Source organism: Scomber scombrus, chromosome 1, assembly GCF_963691925.1.
Source record: "Scomber scombrus chromosome 1, fScoSco1.1, whole genome shotgun sequence".
In the NCBI taxonomy this organism is placed as follows: domain Eukaryota; kingdom Metazoa; phylum Chordata; class Actinopteri; order Scombriformes; family Scombridae; genus Scomber; species Scomber scombrus.
In genome coordinates, this window is record NC_084970.1 from 8,649,354 (window position 1) to 8,677,191 (window position 27,838).

Consider the following 27,838-nt stretch of genomic DNA (forward strand, 5'->3'; position numbering starts at 1 on the left):
TTGCAGTTATGTATCTGGATTTGCATCCTTTGTTTTACCTTCTGTTGTTGGTGCTACTGGTTTGGTGGCTGTTCAATGCTGGATTTTGGTGCAAAAAGCTTTAACTTGATTCAAATCTACAATATACTGGGGATATCTGGGGGGCAGGGGATTAAAGCATTGATCTTGAACCAAAACACCCCTGTATGTCTCTAGACAGGGCCACTCTCCCTACATTGCCTGTCATCTGTTTTCTGTCAGTTATGATAAAGTATAAAGTAAGGCTGAAACTAATGATTCTTTTTTCATTATTGATTCATCTGCAGATTGTTTTTTCTTATTTTGTCCCCTCTTGTCCACAAGCCAAATATTTTAATGGAATCAAATATTCACATTTGAGAAGCTTGAACAACAAGAATTAGTTTTTTTTTTCTTAAAAATGATTCAAAACACTTAATCGATTATCAAAATAGTTGCCGATCAATATTCTGATGATTGACTGACTATTGAATTGACTAATCCTTGCAGCTCTAAAATAAAAGCATTAAAAGTGTACATCACATTAGTAATGTGGTGTGACACAATAGCTTCAAATGTCAAGTGTTGTTTGTTTGATGATATCTATATGAGAGAGACAAGGGTGTGTTCTTATTTTGCTGCACATATCGGAATGAAGTGTTTTGTTTGATTAAAAACAAACCTCCCAAATGTACATTCTAGCTTACTGTCAGTTCTTGGAAAATGAAGCATGTTTTAATAGGTCATCCTGACCTAACAATAAGTCCCACCATCTGCCCCTCCTGTCATTCAAACAGCCCATTTCTCCTCAACTTACGTTGGTGTTGTATCCCAGAACATCCTGTTTAAACAGAAAAACATCACATATTTAAAGGACTAATGAAATTAGATTTCAGTACATTAATAAAATGAAAACAAACACTGCAAATCCTTTATGAATGTGTTCAAAGGTTTGAGAAAAAACTTTATTCAGATCAACAGGTGAAATATTCATCAGAGCTCTTTCCTCACTACTTTCTCTCACTTCATTGTCTTGTTCTTACTAACACATACTAAGGCGTGCCTTTTCAGCCTTATTTTCAGAGTGGAGTTTGGCATTTGTATGCTTTGACAGGATTTCTCTTTGTTGCTTGAAATAGCTTGTCGTTGGATTCTTCCACGATTGGGGCTGTGTGTTAATCATGTCAGCCTATGACAGTGCTAATCCATTCCTCTACTGGGGATCTGTGCCAAAACTGTATGCTGCTCTGTCTTACTGGGCTGTCTTCACACACACACACACACACACACACACACACACACACACACACACACACACACACACACACACACACACACACATACACAACATGAAACTTTATCTAATTAAAATAATGAGCCTGTACTCAATGGCATTGTACAACGCTGTGATGATGGATGACAGACAAAGCGGGAGGCGAACAGAGACAGAAAATAATGTCCGTGAAAACTAATTTAACCAACAAAAGAAATGACAGTATTAAGAGGTCACATTTACAGTAGCAGCTGAACTTTTCAAAGTTTAATGTAAGGGCAGAGTTTTAGCCTGAATACAATACTCTGTGAAGCTGTTTAAGTCAGCAGTGTTTTGAATTAAATGCCAACGTTAGCATGCTAACACGCTCAAGTTTAGCAGGTCTCATTTTTACCATGTTCATCACCTTAGTTTAGCTTTTTAGCATTTTTGCTAATTAGCGCTACACACAGAGTACGGCTGACAGGAAAATCTGTAGTATTGCTGCTAGCATGGCTAAAAACAACAGACGTTCTTCGAGTAAATTGGAGTATAATGCTACTGTGTTGTCAAGGTTCAGGCTCTTTCCCTCTCTCATCCTGTTTCCACATCTACCCAAAACAGCTTTTAGGTTTAATGCTATTAGCCTAATATTTCAATGAATAATTCATTGATGCCCTTTTAAAGTCTCCATTTAAGTTAGTGTTTGAAAGGTTGTTTGTTTGTGAGTCAAAGTAAGTAAATGGCCAGTCCTTCAGTTTGTTGCTTGCATTCATTACTGTGCACTTTTACATATTGCTTATAAGAGTTATTATGATGGTTTGGTCCTGTGTCCTTGCCTGCGGATTTCTGTAGGTGGTAAGATTTCAGCAATAATTGCTTCTCGTGCTTCCTATGTAGTCTTCCTTCCTTTCTGGGAAATTGTATCACTTCCTCTGTGCCAGACAATTTGACCTAGAAAACACGTGACACCAGTAATATATGTAGTATATCAGCCACAGATGAGTAAAACAGGTATCGACTTATAGGTACATATTATGGATTGTTACTTGAATCTTTCGTAGGCTAATATAAAATTGATCTGATTTTGTACATTCTATACGTTCATGGACAGAGAGGGCGGTGGTGAAGGGATGAAGCGAAACAAAGAAAGCAAAGAGAGAGGAAATGGAGTTAGAAGAGAGAGTATGTGAGTGAGAGAGAGAGGAGAGAGAGAAGACAGAGGAGAGTAAATCCTCTTTCCCCCCTGACTTTAATCTCTCCACGGGCTGAGCCTGGCAGTTCAGGCCTTACAGCAGCCGTCAGTCAAACTAGTGACAGCCAGCAGAGCCGCAGGTGGGGGATGGGGACGGCCGGACCTTGTGTTATGTCAGCTTGACTGTCGTGTGTGTGTTTGTTTGTTTGTTTATGAAACATGAAGCATGTTAAAGAGAAGATGACTTTCAGACGGGGGATGGACGGAAAGAAAGATTTAATTTTGAATTACAGTGTGACGTGAAACATTCAAAAAACTGACTGGAAAAAACTCAAACTTTTTTTTTCCTTTTGGAATTTGTGACCCTGTGTGACAGTGAAGCATACATGCTATTGCTCCATATCTGTTGTCCTTGTACTGCCATTAATTGGCAGTTGCATTAAGTATCAATTTCCTTATCTGTTCAATTATGTATTTTATTTGTTCATTTTTGGTTTTTCATATTCAGGAAGTTTTGCTGCCATTTAAAATGGAAATGAATCAAATTTCGTTCCACTTATATTTGCTAAATACAAATAATGATCAGATTCTCTTTTAAATCATTAAATGTGAAGCAAAGTGATGCTAAAATCACATTGAGTTCATGATGACACTGTAAACTGTTGTGTGTCTCGATTCTACAAACCACTGTTGTAGCCAAGAGGAGCCAGCTGACCTAACATGAACACAGTTAACCACAAAATGAGCCAGTAGGATACGTCTACGTGCTTGCATGCTAGCTTGTGTGTAAATAAGATGTGTTTACAGGATTGTAGGGATTTATTGGAGCAAACTGTGTGGTCAGCCACTCTGTTGATCTAAATGTTGGTCGGTCTGCAAGATGGTCAGTCCAAGTATTGGATGGATTTCCATGAAATTTGGTGCAGAAATTCATAGTCCTCAGAGGAGGAATTATAACTTTGGTGACTTAACTTTTCATTTAGCACCACCATGTTTAGGCCAATATTTGAACGTGTCTAATAGTCTTGGGTTAATGACCGAAATTCCCACAAAATAAACTTCAACTCCACTTTGTGTTCAGTGATAATTGACAAATGTTTGAATGCTACCAAGCTAACTTAAGTTGATGAACGTGTTAAACTTTATGTCTTCTTCACATCAGCCTGTTAGCATTTAGCTCAGAACTCTGCTGTGTGTAAGAGAGCTGTTTGTGATCCAAAATCTCAGTCCTGACTTGAATTATATATATTATAATCCAAAATTATTAGTTATAATTAGATTTATTAGGGATTAAATTGATTAGATGTTTGTCATTTAAACAAGCCTGAAATTTGTGCTCAACAGCAACAAACCTGGCCTTAAATCAATGTCCGCTGAGGTAAATCTATGGCTTACTGTACCAGCCAAGGTTGGACTCAAAGTAAGACTGTTACAGGAAAGAAGAGTGACAGGAAGAGTGAGGGTAAGAGCGGAGAGATGGAGCGATTACACGCAATATTGATGGATGAGATGTTTTAAGGGTTAGGGTTAGGGTTAGGGTTAGATCCAATTCCAAATCCAATTATCCAGTCAGGGACAAATGGTGGGAGTACACAGTTCTTATACTCAACATACAAACAGAACTAACTGCACTAAAAGGATGCATCATTAAGGATAAATAGTATTGCATGCCCAGAACATTTAATTGTTACTGATAAAATGAATAAAGATAGGTTAAAAGAGAAGTGGGAATGCTGATCTTAATTTTGATAGACTGAAAGATAAAGATAGAGCTCGAGTGTGGGAGACAATGACAGGAAGAGCGAGAGCAGGCGGTGTGAGAGGAAACTAGAAGAGGAATCTGTGTTGGATGCGTGAGTCAACAGGAAGCAGCCCCACTGCAAAGAGATAAGCAATCAGCAACTGATCAATAACACAGCAGAAGCCTACACTGTGGAAGATAAACACGGTGAGGAGCGACAGGGAAAGAAAGGATTGAATGTGTGAGAGCACAGGTCTGAACGACACAGTACTTTGTTATATTCAGTAATTGTGTTTAAGGTTTGTAGATGTACTGTGACATGTTTCATTACAGCGCTTCAACAGTACAGTCGTTTTTTTAAATGGAACACGCATCATCGGATCATCAATACAGTTGCCATGGACAACACAAGAAGTGGGCATGAAGTGAGCATCGCGATGGATGTAATCATTCTTGGGTCCTTTCCATTTTAAAATTTTATATTCATCGTGTGCAAAATGACATGATGAGTTTTATTCATCTTTTCTCGTATCTCAGCAGTTCTTTTTAACATTAAAAGTCATGTTTGACTGGTGAAATCATATGAGGAGCTGCCTCTTGTTCCACCTTCAACATGTGATTGATTTGGCATGTGTGCTGCCCTCTGGAAAGTGGATTTCTACTCAATTTATTTGCATATTTTTGACATTTATTATATTTTTGTCCTTTTGACATAATCCTTGTCTCCTCAGTATGGGTCACCTGTGATGCTGCTGATCTATGAACTGCTGTTTTAATGTGCTCCGGATTACAGCGTCAGCCAAATGGCTAAAATGTAAAATTTCCACATAAATATTTGAAAATGCGACTGTGCACAAGGCATAGCGTACAAAAAAAGAAAAAAAAACCACATACACACACACAGAGAGAGAGGGAGGGCGAACATGAAAGTAGGAGAGAAGCACTTTCAAAAGGCTGCCCCCCCCCCCTCCCTCCATCTCTTTTCCCGGCACATGTTCAATTATTAACCGACCTGACGACTCCGCTGGGATGGAGGCAGAGACAGGCAGAAAGAAGGCGGGGCAGAACAAGGAGATACTTTATCAGGCATCCAGCTGTGACTCGAACTGACCTTGTGTCTCCTCACCTCAGAGTCTTTCTGACAGGGACTGATTGATGGACACCTCAGGCTGAGTAGAAAACAAACTTTTTAGGTCCCAGAAACTAGTACATGAAGATATTTCACTTTTCATCCTCATGAATCTGGTTTTGCAGATGTTGTTTTTTGTTTTGGCAGGTTAATAAAACTTACAATCTCTTCTTGCAGCACCAGTGGCTGATTGAATGAGTCAGTGGTCTCTTGGTCCCATCTTTACACTGTATATTGCAGTAGATTAGATTAAATAAAGCTTTAATGATCCCTGAGCTGAAAGCTGCTTGGTGGTTAAATTTATATAAGCGATGAGCCACATTAGAACGAAAACTCTTCAACATGATTTGTGCAATAGAAACAAAAACACGCTCGGCACACAAATGAGATCTGATTGGACCAAATCAGATTATTTGCCTCATTTAAGACTTAATTAACCAGACATACAGCAGCCGGAAAAAGGAGAAGTGAATGACTGAGAGAAAGAATGAAGGAAACAGAGAGGCTGAGCTGGTCTCCTCAGCCCTCTCCACCTTCATCCCGAGCAGCAGCAGCATGACGCTCTGTCAGCCTGCACAGTAACAGCCACATGTATTTTTCATGGACCATACCTCCAGCTCAACTGTGTGTGGCTTATATGAAACACTGTCTGGCAACGCGTCAGAGGAACTAAAATAGACCCCTGTCTCTGTCCTGATACTTTTCCTTCTGACTGTTAGAGCGATGTCTCTTCTACCTCGTTCATTTTGATTCAGTGTTGATCCCTGAGGAGAAAATTCAGGGTCGGCAGGGTGGAGATTTCAACTCAAAATGTGTCTGTGGTGGCGATGTTTGTCTATGCAGACATGCACATGTTTTGTTGTGTAAGTGACTGCGGCTGTAGACAGAAGCAGAACCTATTTACCCGTGCTGTTTTAGACAGTAAATTATTCAGCACCTTTGCTTATGAGGTTGCAGTTCACTCTCGCTCAGTCATCAACTCTGGTGCCTTTGTTTTAGTTCAAAAACATTGCTTCATCTCATGTGCTGATGGTCTTTTTCCCTGCTAGTGACAGTGACTGCTAACATATGACAAAATATTTTCACACTTGATTTCTGGCTTCTTTGATTGCAGGAACTGTTCCAGGGAGCTTTTAGAGAACACAGGGACTTTACTTGCATTGAAACATAGTTCCTGCTCTCCCAAAAAGTGCTTCCTATTGTGAAGAATTACTTTGACAAACATCAACTTCACGGTTAAGACAGGTGTCAGATTTAGTGTTCAAAGCCCTTTTGTGCTTTACTCAAGGCCTCTGTGACAAAACTAGCAGCTGTGAGTGATTGAATCAGTTACTCTGTTACCGAACAATCTTTCCAAAGATGAATCTGTCAACAGCTGAGAACAAAAACTGCCATGAATCCAACATTGACAACACTGATATTTACTCATCAGCTTGAAAACTAAACTTGTCTCAGCTACAAGAGTTCAGAAACCTCAGAAGACAAGTAATGAAGGATCAGAGCTGTGCTGCCTTTACATTATATTGTTAATAGGTAAATGTGTTGATTTGAGTTCATGTGGTGTATCTTTGAGGTTGTTGGGGACACTGGCCACATGGTGTTTCAAACTATTTGATGTGTGATGAGTCTGTAGTTCACATGCTGTACAGAGGCAACATCTGCTGGTATACTAACCTCCAGTCTCTCTGTCCCTCTCTCTCCTTCCCAGTCTTTCTTGTTTGAGGTCAAAGTTCAATAGTCATCATGGCGGATGAAGCAGACATGCGCAACGAGCTGTCTGACCTGCAGTCACGCGCGGACCAAGTAGCTGATGAGGTACTGTAGAAGACACACACACACACACACACACACACACACACACACACACACACACACACACACACACACACACACACTTGTGCACACACAGATCAACATGCTTACACACTGAAACACAGAAAAACTCTGTTTGCTCTGATAATGAAAAGAAAGATATTACATTGCATTACATTTTCCAAGTAAATAGAATTCACAGAATTTCCCTCAGGGTGAGAAAAAATATATTTTTTGGCTGCAACTCAAAATGACTCCATGTGATCTTTTGTTATCTGCTGAACTGGCTGCTGGAGTGATTCAACATAGAAATCTCAGCATGTAAAACATTTTTAGAAAACCTATAATAACATCCAAAAACAGTACTCATTATATTTATTGTGTATTTGTTATATCATTTAAATGTTTAAATGGTTTAATAAGCACCAGCCTCCACTCAAATTATGATACATTTGATAACAGCTAAAATACTTACAATGTACAATCTACATGTACATTTTGAACATTTTGAACTGTATTTGCCAACCCTACATCTTTTTCTGTTGGTTGTGACTTCAGTCAATCAGTCAGTTTTTCATGATCATTTGCACATCGTACATCACGTCTAAAAATATGCAATTCAACAAAACTTGAAACCGAAACATGAAAACAGAAAAATAACAGAAAAATGTAACTCTGGGACAAACAGAGAACTTATGAGGCTGTGTTATTTGTAAAACTTAAACAGTTAAAACAGATTTTGGTTTGTGAAGTGACAATTATAATTTGACATTTCAAAATGGCCTGTTCTCATAAGGACAGCAATGTATCTCCAAACCCTCCAGGCAAACAGACACAGCTGCTCTAATGTGACCCTCGGAGCGATTTGTTCTCTTTCTCTTTCTCTTTGTCTGTGTAATCTCTCTCATCAAAAACTGTGCTTTTTTTGAGCAAGGGAGAACTTTGCCATTTTAATGAGTTGAGAGGAGCTCAGGAAGAGGAGATAATTCTGTGCAGCGGAATAACAGAGCAGCTCAAATGGCCTCATTAAACATTCATGAGGAGATAATGCACGGCCAAGAGGCTGCAAGGATGTGATGGGAGGGAAGGAAGGGAGAAATAAGTAAGGCGGCACTGGATGGATGGATGATGGATGGATGGATGGAGCAATAGAGGGGGGAAGGAGAAGGAGGAGATGAGATTACAAAGAGGAGAGAGTCAAATGATGATTAGGAATGAAAAGATATTTGATTTAAGAAAGTTTTAGGGGATAGAAAGTTAGTGAACAAAAGGTAGAAATCATATTGGAGGGGAATAATAAAGGCTAATTATGCAAGTGTCATTAATTAGTCTTCACATATTTAAATATAGAATATTACTGACGTTTTGTTCTCCATTGTTCCACTTTTTTACTTGTGTTTTGTTCAAAACCTCAATCTTTTATCTTCACACGTGTCTTTGTGATAATTTTCACAGGTAATGCACTGTACTGAATGACTATATTTGCTCTTTTGTGAATGTTCTACTTATTATCTCCCCCCCCCCCCCCCCCCCTCTCTCTCTTTCTCTCCATCTACAGTCTCTGGAGAGCACTCGGCGTATGCTGGCTCTGGTTGAGGAGGTGAGTCCAGTGACACACAACTCATATGATTGCACAAACTTGTTGACATTTACCAACATCTCTCTCATGCTGAGTAATTAGAATGAAGTCTGTGTTGGCTGTATAGAGTGAGACCAGTATTTAGTTTAACCTTTCACTCATATTCTACTACATTCACTCACACTTTATGCTTGAGGTAAAGCAATAATTAGCAGCAACAGCAGTACTTATGTTGAACTAATAACACAACATACTGTAAATCCCAATATAGTATATTTTCTTTACAATCAACTCAATAGGGAAACCATTAGATGAAATCTGAAGATAACAGTGAACATTGGGGGATACTGACTGTATCAATATTGTGATGTTTTTCTGATATTTTAAAAATAGCTATAACAATATATTGTGGCCATCACAATGCATGGATGCACTTTATCATTTATAATGTGAGTATAATGACAGAACAAGGAGAATAATTTGATGTAACTTAACTGTACCACAGCCTTAAATACCTGGGTAAAAACATCAATGTCACAAAAACGATAAATTAATTTGTTAGACAATCTTAAAAAGACATCTACTAGTCTATTCTCAATGTAAGTTCACTGGAGACTTCAAGTTTCCATATCACACTTGTGTAAGCACCACAATTGGCTCTAAACTAGCTGTCATGTCATAAATCATGCTTGTAGATACACTCACATTTACTCTCATGTGTCAAACTCTGCATAAGCATCATTCTGCACAGTGAAGCTTAAATATCCAACTAAAGGGACAAGAAGAAAAACACTTTTTAGAGTGGAAGGGGACTTCAAGAAATACAGTGTATTCATATTAAAATAACCAGATGGCGAATCTTACATCACAATATTTTATATTGATTTATTACCCAGCTGGACATAAGCTGGCCAGGAAAATATCACACATAAACATCTTATATAATATAGTCACAACTTGATAAACAAAAACAAAATTACTTTTTACATCATAAGAAATCCTCTGGAGTAAACATTTAGATACATGTTTTTCCATAGTAATCTGTTAACAGGCCTGAATTTCTAAACACAGGAGCGTTTGAATGAAACAGCAGTGGAACATCATTATTCTCATACTGTCACTGTGAGCTTGAAGCCATATGTTTAGCTACAGCACTCACTGAATTTGAAGGAGAAAAGGGTTTTTTTTGTCCGAGGAGTGTGATCAGCGAGCGTAGTGACCATCTGTAGAAGCTTAATGGAGGGTTGAATAGCCAGGTGTCTGCGCCGGATTTGTTCATCATGCTGTGGACTGTAACTTCTGTAACTTATTTCTTATGTTGTGTTGTCATTTGGGGTTCTTGAGGCAAAAAACTGAGTCAATATGCAAGGGAAAGTACAGCCAAGCTAATAATACTGTTTTTACTGGCATTTCATGGCCATCAGTCTGTATTGGGCCTCTAGTTCCTGTTACCTTCCCATTGACTCCAGAGACATGGCCCTGCTCTAACCCCTGTTCCAGCCACCATGTCCTAATGAGACACAGCATCGAGAGACTGAGCAAGACCTGAGGCTGACCTGGACAGCGACCTGCTTGACAGACAAGCCTTTTCAGCGGCAGTGGCTGAATATTTGACCTTTTAAGGATAATGCCAAGGGAATGACATTTGCTGGATTCTACTGTTAGATGCTGAGTTGGAAATGTCCTGTGGTTTGTTATCTCAGAGTGCGTTCGGCTTGTGATGCTCCCAGACTGCAGCTCTCAAGTTGAAAAGCAGTGAAAGACACTGAGGCAAACAGATACACTGTCTTGTTTTGGCTTCTTCTCTCCGTCTGTGCTCTCTATCCTGCTCATTTACCATCACTCTGGAGACATAGGCTTAGTAAAGACCGGGATGAAGCAATAACACATCAAGGATTATGGATGAGAGTCAACATGCCTGCAGATGATACAAAACTATCTCTGGGTTTATTTGACTTTATAGCATGAATATTATATAAGTAATTAGATTTTTAGCATTCATCATCTGGCAGTCCTAATGAACTGTGCTTGGGACAGTTTTTGGGACAGTTGAGTGTTCAAGCTATGGAGTACAATGTGGGGAAATGATCATTTTAAATGTCCACCAAGTTAAAAAAAAAAAAAAAAAAAAAGAAAGCTCTGCAAACAGTCCCCTCTTTAGTTGTCACTCCTCTAGCATAAAACAGATCTCTGAATTGTTCTCCTGACTCTCCATGAGTGTTACCAAAACTTGCCAAGAGACTCCGATTTTTGTATTTACTAGATGAATTTGTGATGAAAGTGACAGTGCAGTGAACTTTTCCATAGGAAGTTGTGAGCATGTGCTAAAGCCCCATGACCTCTGTTTTTACAAAGGCTTATTGTAGTGAAGCTTACACTAATTGAATAAGTGGGGAGCAGTGAAAGCAGGGAGCACACACCTTCAGTGATCTCTCAGAGATCTGTGCAGTGATACCTGCTGCTTCAGGCCCGTCCAGGTCGAGTTCTGCACCAAAGCTGATACTGTGCAACGCTCTGCTAAAAGAGTGACAGTGATGACAATGATGGCGTCTAGTCTTGGCTTTCCTGCTCACTTTTCTCCAATATCAGATTTGATTGTCGTTGTCTAGAGGAAGTTTATTGCTTTTCTTAATTGCTTACAACCATGTTTGTTCTGGAAAATTCCTTTTCTTCATGATCATGAAGAACAAATTAATCATTTTCCTTTGCACAAAACTTCTGAAGATTCCAGTTTATATTTGTCCATGGATTCTATCAGATTGAAAATGAGTTTTTACAGATATCTATTCTAGTGTTTTTAACCAATAAATATACCTAATAATATCAATAACAACTGGATCGATGCATCCCTTAATGAAACTGAGTGAAAAGCAGTCTGTCTGTAACAGAAGTGTTTAAAGTTTTAGGATGAATATGCTCAGACCCTGCTGTGACTGTCTGGTCTTACTGCTGCTGAAATTACACTTAAAGCGCTACTACATTCTTAATAATCCCACAGTTATTCAAGAGTAAATAAACCTGTAGGGGAAATCTAACCCTCTTTAAGCCTTCTCTCCTTTTCTTGATCCTTTAAGGATAACACCCACACTGTCATTGCACTGCAGCTCTCACTCACTTCACCATCCATTGGTTGTAATGATGATGAGACTGCTGAAATTAAAGCTCCTTCAACTTTTGTATTCTGTAAGTCTGTATGAGATCATCAGCCTAAAACCTAAAATGTAATTGTGAAATCCATGCTGTATCATTATACCACTATGCATGAGTCTCATTTCAAATGTCGGGACTTAGGTTAGAGAGCAACACTGAAATCAATTTATGTGAAATGCAAAAGTCAATCTGAAAAAAAATTCCATGGCAGAAGAATAAATAAATAAACAAGGGTTTTATTATATTTTAATATCTGACTCAGTATGTAAAGTACATCTGTTACTGTACTAACTAATGTAAAACCCATAAAACACTATAGGACACTGACTTTCATTACTTTTAATGTCCATAAACAAACAAACAAACAAAAAAAAAGAAACTTTTATAACAATGCAATATAGTGGCCAGACTGTAGGGACAATCACACTGTGTCCTTGTCTCATGCAGATGTGACCAGTAATTCATTCTCAGCATGCATGCCAGATGACCTTTGTTTTGTAAGATAGCAGGAAATGTCCGAGTATATCTCCTCCCATCAGCTGAGTGAGACGTCTACTCCCTCACAAATAAACTCCAAACAGGGATGAGGTTTAAGACTTCAGGTATGAGAGAACTATTACAATTTAAATGAGTTGATGTTACTTATATAATTAATATGACTTATATACCTGGGCCAGTACCATTATGTATGGGAATTCTGAGGTTTGAGTGTTATTATTATTAGAGTTCAACAGCAGTCATCTTTTTAAAAATTCAGTTCACATCAGTTTATGTATTTGAAAATCTGTGCATTAGTAAAAATAAATCCTATGTACAGTATCTAAAGAGCATCAGCAATGGAGAGATGTGGTGCACTGAGGGACCTTTGTAGTGCAACACATTTAATGTATTTTTGTGAAAAGGTTTTATCAAGAAAGATCCAGATTGCATTTCTTATGAAAACTGTTATCTTTGAACTTGGCCTGCAAGAAAGGAGATATAATTTTAAAAAGTATAGAGATGAACATGAGAGGGACAATAAATGAAGATAGGAACCGTGTGAAGGACAGACAGAGTGATAATGAAAGCCTGTTTGGGACATCAGTACATATCCAGTGTCTCTGTGGAGCAGATATGTAAAATGAGAGATCTGATATGATGAACAGCAATGGGCTTCAGGTCAGATTACATTACACAAGATGGACATGATATGACGCAGGTCACTGCACTGTAATACTGTAAAACCATCCTTAGAATCTTGATTTTCTTTTAAAACCAAGAAAATGTATTATTATTAATACTAATAGTTACATATTTGTATTGTTACCAATGGAAATCTATTTGTTTAAAAAAAAATGTCTCAGCTGATCTTTTACATGGTTGTAGTGAAATCTGTCTGTAAGCTCTCATATGAAGTTCACATTTATAATGGTCACATTATAAATGTGTCTTTGCAGAATTTTGGTGGGGGAAAAAAATGGCATTTAAAACTCTTGTCTCAATCTAATGTTTAACACTTCCAGCTAAATTGAGTATGGTGAGGAAAAATGTTAGATTAGGATTTTATTTCATTCTACCATAAGCTTGTTTAGCTACTTAGCATAGACAATGCAAATATTTTCAACAGTATGCTCCAAGAGGCTTGTAAAGGCTTTTAGGATGGGGACAGTAGTGCTCTCAGGTAACCAGCTGGGATTTTTGGAGTGTTAACCTCCCTAAATACAATAAGAGCATGACCCTCTAGCCTCAAGATAAAGATATATAGGTCATATGACTATAGGCCACTTCAACATATTAAATAAATCCAAAGCTTGACAGGCATGCCATGCATAGTTACGGTTGCTAAGCTAGGTTCAAACAGCAATTGAAACGGTGGGTTCGCCGAATCAGATGATTTAAATGTTATAACATTTGTATAATGGTTTTCATTTGTTTTAGGATAAACTAGATTAAAAGGCTGGGAAGCTTTCTATGATGGACATTTTGTCATAGCTATACTGTAAACCCAAACCAAAATAATGACAACCATATGATACAGTTAAAGATTCAGAAAAGGCTAGTAAGTGGACCTTGAGTTTGGATTGTTTTGTCAAACTAATACTTCCAAAGTCCAAGTCCAATTTTGATGCTTAACCAAATCACTCTACACAGTGAAGTGTTGTACATTTTAGAACAATTTTCTGTTTCCTATATCTAATTCAATTGAACAAATGTGAAAAATTGACATAAATATCACCTTCCACTGCCATTATCTGCTGTGAAGTGAATTATATACATTGACACATTTAATACATCAACTGATTGAGTTGACCTAAAATGTGTAGCCTCTGTAGATATGTGTTTTTGTTTATGTATCAGATTATCACGTCAGGTTCTGGTTGGAACATTAGCAGTGTAGCAGGTGGACATGTGGGTCACACTGATGCAGCCGTCCACAGTGACTGTATTAGAATAGATTCTATTCTACTGCAGATTGGAAATCTCAATGAGAAATCAATACCAGTCTACCAAGTACTCTGTCTTAATATCAACAGACCTCTTGCTTCCATGCTTTCTTTCTTTGTTCTCATAGTGATTAATTTTCCTATTTCTTGCCTATATGGACTTTGACACAAAGTTATATAAGAATCAATGTAGAGAAAACTGGCAATTATTGTGTTTACTCTGATGGTTGTTACTGATACAGACACTGCCGGAATGTTTTACCAGCATGTTTTCTACACCTCACCAAGACAGCAAAGACTTTGGACTAAACATAATTACTTCATTTTGGACAAAGATAATTTTAACTATATACATCAATTTAAAAAAAGGCCACATTAAAACTGACCTCATTAGTCAACTAAATGTGCTTAAAAACCACAAAATATTCTGAATGGATTACTTTACTGCACCAATGCTGCAAAGAAATGAAGAACAAAAGAAGAAAGATGAAATGAGTTTAAAATATTCATCCCTATTAATCTTTTGAAAGGTCGTCAGCACCTTCAAGTTCCATTTCCTGTGTGAAAAATTATTTTGGGAGAAGCTGCTAAAACATGGTCAGGTTTGTCACAAAGACTCTGTGACGCACTGAATCACAACAAAGAGCAGAAAGACATGATAGTGTGTGTGTGTGTGTGTGTGTGTGTGTGTGTGTGTGTGTGTGTGTGTGTGTGTGTGTGTGTGTGTGTGTGTGTGTGGCTAGTGTGTTTTAACTCGCCATGCAGAAAGAGGTGATCTCACTGCATCACTTTATGCCAGTTGGCATAGTCAGATATCCTGTCCTGTAGTTCTGAAGGGATGAAGGCCCTCAAGTCTTTGATTTCACATGATTTTCCTAGGAGATAAACAAACAATTTCCTCCATGCTGAGGGTTATATAGTTATCTTCAGTTTTCTGTGAAGCTCATATAAATGATTCTGTTATACATTCTGAGAAATCATTCATCAGTTACAACTGAACATCACACAGAATCAGATTCATGGCCACTGGCAGATCTTTTCACAGTCCGTTTGATTGATACTAATATCAGTGTCATGTATAACTGGCCTCCAGCCCTGGTCTCTATCTATCACCACTCCAAGAAGGTCATAGCACACTTTGATCCAAAAGAGCTGATGCATGAACTGAACGGCCTTTGGACTTCAATATCTGTCAGAGGAAGTCTCGGCCTCATGGAGAGCACAAAGCTGTTGTTTTGTCGGTTTGCACAGTTGTTAATGTGGTTATTGTGTGCTTACTGAAGTGTGTTATTATGTGATGACAAAGCCCAGCGTATTCATGCACAGAGAAATAACAGTGTATGAGTGAATGTTCGGTGCGTACATGTGTGCCTGCTTGTGTGTGTGAGAGTGTGCCAACACAGTAAGCCAAAATCAGAATGTTACATTACTGGAGCTTTGTCAACAAATCTCTGAAACCAGCCCAGTGAACATAACAAATATAGCACATGCCATTTGGTGGACGAGTTTATCCCGAGTATTTTTGCAGCATCATGCATGAATATAATTGTGGCATTTTTAGATATTCTCTGTAGGTTTTTTCTTGTGTTATTTTTTCTGAGGTTTTAGAAGGTGTGCCATCTGTGGTGGAACAACTATTCAGATCCTTTATAAAGAAAAAGTAGCATTACAACAGTGTAAAAATACTCCATTACAAATAAAACTCATGTATTCCTACTTTAAATTCCTACTTAACAAACTAAAAGTGCAGAAGTATATCTTCAAACTGTACTGGTGCTTGTGACTGATGTATTACTACATTATTAGATTTTTAATTCTGATATATCAATGCGTCATTAGCAGTTTCTTGTTGGGGTGTATCTAGTTTATCTACTTAATATACAGTTCTGGGAAATGCACCTATTCACTTTCTCTGTATGCTTTGTGAAGGTTCTGGCTAGCTTAGCTTAGCATAAACACTGGCAGCGGGGGTAAACAGCTAGCCTGGTGCTGTCTAAAGATAAAATAATCCACCTACCAGAATCTCTAAAACCCACAAATTAAAATGATAAAATGATATCTTGTTTGTATAATCAGTGTGAAAACCAAAGTAACAGAAGTTGTGGTTTAATGGAAAGTTATATGTGGGACTATTTCTTGGATGGGTGCAGTGATTTCCTAGATTTCTGCTGGTTGCCTAGCAAGTGGCAACCTTGCAGTGACAACAAGGCAAAGCATTTTCTAATCTTTGGTTTTTGTATAAATCAAAAAAATGCATCAAAAAGTTGTTGTTTCCTTGACATGTAGCTGTTTCCCCATGCCTCCAGTCTTTTTGCTAAGTTAAGCTAACTATTATCTGGTTGTGGCTTCGTATATGAGAATATGCTGCCAATCTTCTCATCTACCGGTAACTCTTGGAAATAAAGTGAATAATCATATTTCCCAATTTGTCAAACTATTCCTCTAAAGTCAAGCTGTTCGCAACGTGCCAAACAAGATCAGTCAAACTCCCAAAAAGTGATTTGCAATTGTAATTTGACCCACCTTTTAATGTTCTAACAGCTCTGTTCCGCTCTGTTGACCTTCACTGATCTGTCACATTTCTACCTCTTTTTCCCCTCGCCTTTTCTTCCTCTCTTTCCTTTTTTCATTTACCTTTCTGTCTTTCTGTTAGAGTAAAGATGCCGGCATCAGGACTCTGGTCATGTTGGATGAGCAGGGAGGTAAGTTGGTTAGGGAAAGATCACATAATGCTATCTCTCTTAGCATCTGTCTTCACTTTTAATCTGCTCTGCGCACGATTCTCTCTTGCTGCTATTTTATGCTGTATAATGGGAGAGTCGTCATCAGCAGATCATCCAGTATAACTCAGTGCAATTAATAACACAGAGGAAAATTAAATGACGTTCATGGTTTTATAGTTACTTAAGAAGAGGAACAGTTTATTTCTGGAATGGAACATCAGCTGCAGTCTGAGCTAATGTGGCTAATATGATTATACTGGATGTAACTGATGAGCTAGACTTCTGCTTTGCCGCCAGTTCTACACTTTTATGCTTATTTGCAATTTAATATACATTGTGTTAATATTAGTGAGAATGTCATTATATATTAAGCTTTAAGTACTTTTAAACTGTATACAAGGATACAACTACTGTAAAACAAATAAATCAGTGCTATTGCTCTCCGAAACCTGGTTGCTGACTGACTGACTGAGAGAGGTCAGAGGTCAGTGGGTAATCAATATACTTTATTTCATTATATAATGATCAGTTCTCTTATTCCTCCACATCCAGTTCTGCCCTTTTTATGCCTCGGTCCACCATTAAGAATTAAAGGGGCACTCCATTACTCATCCTGGTGAGTAGGCTACTACTTGGCCTGAGAAGCAGTATAATGGCCTCTGTGCCTTTGGAGAGGATTTGTAAAGTTTGAGAGAATTCCCCAAGTGATAGTTGAGTCCATTGACTGATTTTTTTATTTGAGTGTCCTGCTCCTTTCTGGTGCCCAGCCCATATGGATTTAAAAATACACTAGACAATAACCAGGATCACAATCACAATGTACAGTTCCACAAATTCAAAGTAGCACATTTCAGAACAGGATAGAAATGTCCTGTTATGATGGATACAGTGTTCTCTGTCTTATCTGCCAAGCATCTCCTATACATCTCGCCAAACAAATAATATCTCAAGTAACTGTACAAAGGGCAATAAAATATAAAATTCAATGTATCCTCAGCAACACCAAGATCACAAATGAGCAAATTGAAAATAGTATTGGGTTAACTGTATGCTAACTGGATTGGGTTGCACCAGCTGTTCATAAATCCATCACTTCCAGGAGTTCTTAGTAGCTACTAACTAGTTTCAAAATAGATATTTATAGGCTGTAACATTACTTTCTAATATAACAGTTTCATATATTTTGTAAATGTAGTTTTTTTATTTACATTTTCATCAAGTGTCAGGTTAGATATGTCAACCATATTCCATATGAACTTTTTTAAGCTTCAGTATTGCACAGGTCGTAAACTATTTCAGTCACTCAGTTGGTTCAGTCTAGAGCAACGTAACAATTGCAGTATCACCAAGCAGGACACACTGTTAATAGTATTATTCATTTGGACGTAGTGGCGTGACAAAAGGTTTAGAAACTCACTTCAAATATGGTAAATTCCACGGTAACCTTTAGAGATTTTTTTTTTAAATGAGGAACCAAATGGTGGTTATTGGCTAGAGATAAATGTTCGACTGACCCTTAGTTTGCATGAAGCATGGCTCTAAGGCAATGATGGTCCACCACTCTGGTCTAAATTGAAATATCTCAACATTATTGAACAGATTGACAGTATATTTTGCAATGGCATTTATAGTGTTCAGAGGAATAGTCCTAACTGTTTTGTGATACTAGATGGATTGGAAGTTTAGAGAGAGACAAGTGTTTGGAAACTTGAAGGGAAACACCATATAGTTGTAGTCATATAGATTCCACATTTATTGTGTGTAGAGGAGTTAGTGTACATGTGTAGGGTGTGTGTGTGTGTGTGTGTGTGTGTGTGTGTGTGTGTGTGTGTGTGTGTGTGTGTGTGTGTGTGTGTGTGTGTGTGTGTACATGTATTACCCAAGGCTTGTGCTTATAGTTCCATGCATGAAGGGGCAGCCTAATTGGCCTGTCAAACGAACAGATAACCCCCACCCCCCACCACCACCACCACCACCACCCTCTCTCTCTCTTTTTCCTCCTGTCTTCCTCCCTCCAAAGTAATATTGCTACCACAGTGCACAGCACACTGCTGTTATCATAGGACAGCAATCAATTCACAGATTTAAATTACCTCTGCCTCTCGGCTAATGTCCTCTATACCTGATCCCCCATCTGTCTCCCTCTCTCCCTCCTCTCCTTTACTCTGTTTCATGCCCCCTCTCTTTATTCCAATCAGCCGCTGCTCCTATTTCTTTCCCTTTTCTCTCCTGACCTTTTTTTTCTGCTCCTGTTGCTTTGCCTGAAGATTACTCTGGCTACAATAGTGATGAATCTCATTCTCGTCTTCATTCTTGATATCTAGCCTTCTCTCTTCTCTCTTTTACCCTATCCCTTCTTCATACTGAAATACACAAGCCTGTTGCTGCTAAAGACTCATGTTTGCCACATTATTTACAACATGAATCCTTTCTTTACCTAAAAAAAAAAAAAAAAAAAAAAAAACTTCCTAAGTGATTAATGCAGTCTTGTTGAGCTGTAAACTGGGGTATAAGTAATACCTCTGCCCTTTACACACACACACACACACACACACACACACACACACACACACACACACACACACACACACACATACACACACACATGCACATAGAGGTCAAACATAGGAGGGGATCTGTAATTTCATGCAGTGATGTATTACCTGTAGTGGAGGTCTCGCTGCAGCTAATGAGTCTCTCCCTGCTTGTCTGTTACATGCATGTTGACCTGAATTACACCTCAGTCAGGGCTGATGGATTTCATCTCCGCCTCAGTGAGCCCTGACGGCTAGCAGCGTTGAAGCCAGCAGCGCACTAACATGTGTTAGCTGTAGCTCCTGCAGATTGAAAATGTACAGGGAGTGTAGCAGGGGTTCGCCCACGATATTAACTTTTAATTGGATAAAATGTATAGCCGGAGATCGCAGTTTTTTCTATCTGTTTGTTCACTGGGGTGGAGCATTAAGCCGTGTTCCAGTGACGCCTTATTTCCATGGATCAGTGTTCTGCTTTGACAATCAAGAGATATATTCACATATACATATAATCAGTTAATAACACACTGTCATGGCTTACTGGGACACTTGAATAGAACAGAGGCATCAATAATGTTATTAGTAACACCTGTGCTTTTAATATTATTATCAAAATTGTGCTGTGTGGAAAATGCCATCACTCTTTGATTTAATTTAATTTTACTTTCTAATTGGTTGAACCTGTGATTGGCTATCCAGTGGAGATGAAGAGAGGAGAGGCCTTCGGTGTGTAATCCCTAGATGGAGGGGAGGAGGCAGGTTGTTAAGTCTTGCCCGGCTGCCTGAAGCTGAGGAGATAAACCATGCCACACCCCCCTCCTCCCACGCCTCTCTCTCCCTCTCTCGCTCCTTCTGCACTCAATCCCTCTCTTTGCCTGGGATTAATACCGAAGGCCATTTAGCTGTCTTGTGTAGCGCTTTGTTGGTAAACGGCAAGGTGTAACTCTTACACACAGTGGAAGATTTCTGCCTTACATTAAGCTACGAAATGAACCTTGAAAATGAGAAAAATACTTTCTACAGAGGTTCTCTCTATTCCATTGCATATATATTGGTTGCTTTTGGCTTGGAGTGTTGATGAGGAAAATGATCCATTGGAAGCAAGTTAAGAGGGGAAATGGTGAAATGGAGGAGTGTGGCTGTGAGCAGGGAAAGAGGGGATGCATAGCTGACAGGGGTAGTTTGGAAACTAGGATGCAGCTGTCAGGTTGGCAGGACAGAGGACACGAGAAACAGGTTAGTATTCAATGGAAAGCTTGACACATGGGTTTCACAAACTGAGTACGCCTGAGAATGCTAAACTATCACTGAGGTTGAAAAACAGCACTCTGGTGAGGAGCAGGTGAAGTGTTCATATCCTGGAGATGAAATGATGGATGGAAGGTGTATTGAGTGGAGGGTGAAGATGAGCTGATTGAAGGCAGGTGTGCCAGTGAAGCAGGAAGGGAATGCACGCCCACACCAACACACAAAGATACAGACAGGGAGGGACAGACAGGGGGCACTAAAAAAACAAAACACTAGGGAATCTAGGGTACAGCAACAGCCGTAACAAGTTCAATGGTTCATGACATGATTTTATTATTTTAACTTTGAACAATACCCGACACCAGATTATGGGTTATGGTTAGGGTTGGGGTTAGGGTTGCAGGGGTTTCTATGAAATCTGAAAACCTGAAAATGTCCTCTGCAGCAGCTCTTGGTCAGAGATCAGTAGCACAAACTTCTACAGAGCTTGATGCAATGTCTTGGGATCACCTGTGTCCTCTGTATTACATTGCGACCAATCAGACCTTGAGATTTTTTTCCTGGAGGACAAAAAGCCCCTTTCCACTGATGGAGAGTACTGCTACCCTACTATAACCATTAACCAGCCAGAGAGAGGATCTGCCCTTGAATCAGCTTTATATAGCTCTGTGTGCCCTGTTGACCATCAGAGTAAGGAAGCATTTGTGACTTTGTGTGCCCTAATGATGCTTTTCATCACATTCATTACATGATTTGTTCATTCATTTGTTGCTCATTCAATCATTTGCCATCACATCATCAGATATTTTCTGTGTTTCTGTGTTTCTGTCTGTTCTGCCTCTAAATTCACTCTTTCTTCCTCTTGATTTATGATCCATTTCTATATGTGCTGTTGCTCCCCTATATTGTGTATGATCAAGGGAGTAATCAACCTTGCATTTCTTCTTATCAGCCTCTTTCATGCTCTCTGTCATATATTACCATGCAGTAGTATCTAGACAAAGTGGTTTAATTAACATCCTCATGTACCGATTCAGTTCTGAATGACACATACTGCTACTGATCAGATGAAATACTCAGATGTGACTTTGGATGGTAGTAGGAAACAAAAGCTGTTGCAACCAAGCATAATGCAAGGGGAAATTGTCACTCAAAAAGCATTGCATGAAGGAACAGTACGTTTTTTTTATTCTTTTTGTGAGCAGATAAAGCCAGGTACTCTCAGTGCTTATTGCCTGCTTTGCCTTCTGCGTCTAGCCAAAACGTTTTGCCTCTTGCACTGTAGCATAGAGCGCCAAGCCTCGAAACAAACCAGTCACACTTAATTCACTGCTCTCATGCCTTTGTCCTCACCAGAGCAACTTGATCGTGTCGAAGAGGGCATGAACAAGGTCAACGCAGACCTGAAGGAGGCCGAGAAAGATATAAAAAATTTAAGAGAATGCTGTGGTCTGATATGCCCATGTATTAAAAAGTAGGTACCGGCTAGGAGCCCCACGCTCTTGCCTGTCCAGTGCTGGTAGTGGTGGTGGTGGTGATGTCTGATGTCTCTCTTGTCACAGTCAATGTCTTTTTTGTCTCTTCTCCTTTGTTTCCTCTCTCTATCCCCCCCCCACATCCTCTTCTTCTCTTCTCACGTGCTTTCTTTTGCTGGGAAAAATGACAATGTGTTGATAATCAGAACAACTGGAGCGCATCGAGGAGGGGATGGACCAAATCAATAAGGACATGAAGGATGCAGAAAAGAATTTGAACAATCTAGGACAGTTCTGTGGTCTATGTTCATGTCCCTGTAACAAGTAGGTGCTGCCTGTGTTGCCCGACTGCATGTGTTCCAGTGCCTGCCTACCTGCCTTTCTATCCATCTGCCTGCTTCTGGTGTATACAGCATGGTGAACTGTGGTGTGAGCAGTCAGGCCTGTAGCCACAATAACACACCCTCCGAACAGGCACTTGTGCAGCATGCATGTGTGTAAACTAAAGACCGAGATCGAGTGGATGATTGTTTGCATGCATTAAAAAAAAAACACACATCTGCACAACAGGTCTGAGCCCACTTTATCTTCTGTACAGCCTCAGTGGCTGTTTTCTTCAAAAGCCCTTCATTCCACATTGGATGAGAGATTCTCTTCCAGCAGGTAGCAGCATCAGCAGGGATCTGATCCACGGAACCCCCCATCCCAAGCCCCACCCAAGAAGCCACCCTAACACCCTGCAGCATGCTGCATCATGCTGTGTACAATGTCCAACCAAAGAAGACATTTTCTAGTTGCCTTCTCTTCTCTCTCATTCTAGTCATTTTGCTGCCACTTGAAAGCCCATCAGTGTTGGTGTTCTCCATGTTTTTACTTGTTTTAAGTGATTACACCATCCTCTGTGCTTTGAAAAATAACTTCTGAGATTTCAGAATCAGAATCAGTATCAAATGTATTGTCATTATACAGGTAGTACAATGAAATTAGATTTCACAGCCCAATTTGAAAAAAACTGGCAGCTAGTATAATCAAGCACAACACATTATGAGATGGGCCATTTGGATCATTCCCCAAAATGCAATGAATTGGTTCTTATGTATTTATTTATTTAATTTATTTATAAATGTGTACTATTTTGTATATTCAAAGAGTGCACATTGTTTGGTTGCATTGCAAGCAACACTTAATATAGTTCCAAGGTTATGCTGTAGTTACAGATGGGGTGTGATACTACAGGTGGAACAGTAAAGTTTGACTTACTTAACCATTTGCGGTACAGTTACTGCATAATCAAACACCTTTGGTAAAAAAAACAAAAAAAAACATTATAACAAGGTCTAACTTACTCTTTAACACACCAATGACACAAGACCCTCAGACTACAGGTTGTAAAGACAGGATGCCTCAGGTGGCCCCCTCCCTCTCCTCCCTCAGGATCCTAAATAATGAAATTTATCATGCAAGAGTTTGGCAAATTAGTTTCCTGAGCACAAGCTCAAGCCCTTAAAGCTTATGTTCACACTATAGCGTACATATGGCATCATAATGCCAGTTTTGCCAAAATCCTGCATGATCTGTTCTCTGGCCCCTCACAGCCAAACTATGGCCACTTGGTCATGTCTGAGCATGCAATTCTCTGGGACCTATAAATACTGTATACAGTTGTCTTTCTCAGAGCTATAGAAAGCACAAGTGGCTGACCAACCGAGAAATACATGGGGGTTTTTTTTGCATATTTTTGAATATGTTTAAGTACTGTACAACATTTGTTAGCTTTCTCAGTCAGTTATGGGGATCAATAAAGTGATGCCTTAATGATTTACTAAATGCAGTGCATCTAAAGGCAAGTATCAGTGCAGAATATACTGTTTTTTCTGTTCTTGGGGAAAGGCTAACATACTTTTATGTGTTAGATCTGACATAGAATGGTCAAATGTAATACTATTTTTATCTGCGTTCACTGTGTGTTACCACAATTTTTAATATCCACTAGACTGGAGATTAAATATATTGTTAGAAATCTGACAAAAGATTTTTTTTTTTTCCAAAACAGGGCTGAACATGAACAGCAACTTGTAAATAATCAGCTTGAACTGTACCACAGCCGTGATTTGTAAGAGCGGGTCACCCTTAAACATAATAGCCACTTCCTGATTTTGGAATTAAACTTTTTGTTTTTGGTATAAAGGTAAATTAGGAGTTTGAAGCTTCCATTTGGTCCATTGTGGTCCAGCTTGTGAACATGACTGTTTTTGGTTCCGATCTTGTCTATTCTATAGCTCTTCGGTCCTCCCTATCATGAGCCACTTGTTGCGTAATCCTTTAGTCATGTCATGTGCTTCATCGGATTTAGAGGGGGGTCAAATAGCATAAGAAAAATAATTCTTACTTGTTGTTATAAACTGTCTGGAGCACCAGATGGGTGTGCCTTACCACCTCAAGACAACAATATTGCATAAAGTGGGATGTCTTTCATTGAAAAGTGAACAAAATCAACTTTAAAGCCCAAACTTTGTTCATGCTGTTGTCCTCAGTGATGGCCTCCGCTCATTAGGTGCTCCAAGCAAAGTAAAACAAATGCTAAGAATTACATTTGTCTATTTGACTGTATACAGTGTGTCCTCCTACAGATCTAACCATCCAGATGAAATGAAGGGCTGATCACAACTACTGTGTAACTTACACTGTTCACTTTGATTTTTTTTCCACCATGGATCTAACTGTTTGACTTTCTTTTAATAGATAGAGCATGCTATGATGTGCTCTGATCCTTTTCCTCTTTACGTGTTTTCCCTCCCCATGTCAAACTTGTGTATGTTTCTGCCTTGCATGTCCTCTCACTCTGCATGTTTACATATATACTTTATTTATATATATATATATATATATATATATATATGTGTGTGTGTGTGTGTGTGTGTGTGTGTGTGTGTGTGTGTGTGTGTGCGCATGTATATGTATTGTTTGTGTCACCTATGTCTTGACTCTGTTACAATGTTTTTGTTTGTGCTCTTCTGTATGTGCTTGTGAGAGAGGGTTTTCAGAGTCTACAAATGACCTTTATTACTTTCTAACACAAGCCACATGTGAGCTTATTGTGCTCTGATTCAATTGATCTGCTCGTTGGATCAATTATTCACTAACAGATTGCAAATGCATGTATGCAACTTAATCATACGTGGCTAGCATGTTGCTTTTAGTAGACAAATTGGCTTGACGTCATATTATGCAATGCATTCTGAACATATATTCATGTAGGCTATATGTTTTAAAAGTCAATAGAAAACATGTACTTTATATAGACACCCACGTACACATTCACACTCCAGTGCAAACATACACTTTGTCACACACACACACGTGCAAACTCACACGCACACTCACATGCACACTTAGACCCATGTACATTCACAGGTACCTGGTGTACCTTCACACACAAACACTAGTATGCATTAGAGCAGTTACAGCCACCCTCATTGGAAAATGTGTATGTGGTAGGATTAAGGGCGGGGGCCAGGCCTGGGGAAGCAACACGGATGGAGTGGTGAACAGCCAGCCAGGGGCTCGAGTGGTGGACGAACGTGAACAGATGGCCATCAGTGGGGGCTTCATCCGCAGGTAAGTGTATGTGCGTGTGTGTGTGTGTTGGTCTGCTCATGAGCGCTTGTATATGGCTGTGTGATTATGTGTATTTGAGTATGTGATACTGTTTACATCCGTTATGTTGTTTTGTCAGGTATTGTAGGAAATTATTTTATCCTCAAATGTTCCGATATTAAAGACATGTAATTGCTTTTTTATTGATGTTAAAGAATTCATTTAAAATACTAGACCATGAGAGCACCTGCTTATAATCTTTGGGCAATAACCAGTCCCACATCCTCCTCCTGTGTGTTCCAGGGTAACAGATGACGCCAGGGAGAATGAGATGGATGAGAACCTGGAGCAGGTGGGCGGGATCATTGGTAATCTGCGTCACATGGCCCTGGACATGGGCCAGGAGATCGACACCCAGAACCGCCAGATCGATAGGATCATGGAGAAGGTACTGTACATTATAACAGTATATACAGTGGATTATGTCACTGACATGGAAAAAACTGAATATTTATATGTCGGAGTGGGTGAATTATTATTAATTAATTAGGGTTAATTATTGTGGTACTTATAGATGAAACCTAGTTTCAGTTGTCACAATTCTACAGCCTCTTCTAGGAGTAGCAAAGTGGCAAAATGTGAAATCCAAAGTGAACAAGACTGGGCGAAGTTTACAGTTAGAAGTGTGATACTTAAAAATATTGGACATATGGAACTACAATGAAAATAAAAATGCACCGTTGTTGTATGCCAGACACACGATAATTAAGGCATAAATTAAGGCGTTATTACAGGGGTAAAGATAAAATGCACAGATTTTCAAGACTACCTTGTGAAATAACCATTTACAGGCCTATTTGTATTAATGCTAGGAGAACATAGAGAACGTTATGAGGGAAAACACAATGTGGTCTGATTGACACATTTATTTAAAGAAAATAGGGCACTATGGTGTCAGAAATTCGGTCAAGGTAAGTAAATGAAAAGTGACAAATCTAGCAAAAGCTGTAGCTAATATATAGAGTTTTAAGCTGATATTTAGGGTGGATTACATGCTTAGCATTTGGTTATGCAAAAACAAATGCAGTTGTGCTGATTTTGAGCAGATTTATCTCTGGCTTCACACACTAATGGAGAAAATCTGACTCATATGCCAGTGGGCAAAATGTGGGTGTTTAACATTACATTGTTCAACAGTACATAATGTATCTTAATTAAAGTTACCTGCCTCTTTTTTTTTTAAATTTACCACATTTCCTCTGTGACTGCTACCTGAGCTGTGTAACAGTCAGTCCTTTTTCCTTTCAGGCTGACTCCAACAAGACCAGGATTGACGAGGCCAACCAGCGTGCTACAAAGATGTTGGGCAGTGGCTAAACTGCAGCGAAAAGTGCTTTCATTCCCGTTTAACCCCAATCACCCGAAAAATATCCACAACACCAACCGAACCCAGTCCAGCCCCCAACACCAACGGCCAGCGCCCACTTCCTTTGCTCGACAGCAGGCGCTGCAAAATCATGCTTTTATTGTGATACTTGTAGAGGTTTGCACACATGCACATATCATATGTTCCTCTGACCCGTGCCCCACCCCCTACCTCTGCCCTTCCCCTCATTTCAGTCCATCACTTCCCCCCTCCCCTTGTTGTCAATGTTGTACTGTGTTGTCGGGCTTTTGATTTTGTTAAGAAATGATAGCTCTGTTTCAGAATGTCCACTCAAAATCTCTCCACACTGTACATAGTGCTTCTACAATGGTTTCATTGATTTAGACCACTTGTCCTGTTTTTCTTCATTGCTCTTTTTTTTTAAAGTCTGTGTGTAATATAAACTGTACCTTGTTCAAAGATGTCCTTCCCCCATGTCAGTATTCTGGTGTTGTCCATGTGAGACACACAGCGTATTCATCAGCTAAGATGTTGTGATGCTACATGATATAAGGCCACCGTGAATATAGTGAACATACAGACCTCACAGCTTGTAA

General features: G+C 39.1%; 1 protein-coding gene across 1 annotated transcript; it reads left to right on the top strand.

Annotated features, from left to right (window-relative positions):
• The first annotated feature begins 7,057 nt into the window (after positions 1–7,057).
• LOC133977873 (synaptosomal-associated protein 25-A-like) lies at positions 7,058–27,232 on the top strand. Its single transcript, XM_062416175.1, has 7 exons — positions 7,058–7,129; positions 8,685–8,726; positions 16,932–16,980; positions 22,465–22,582; positions 25,757–25,876; positions 26,159–26,303; positions 27,164–27,232. Exons 1-7 carry the CDS (start codon positions 7,058–7,060, stop codon positions 27,230–27,232), a joined length of 615 nt encoding a protein of 204 aa, XP_062272159.1.
• The last annotated feature ends 606 nt before the right edge of the window (positions 27,233–27,838 follow it).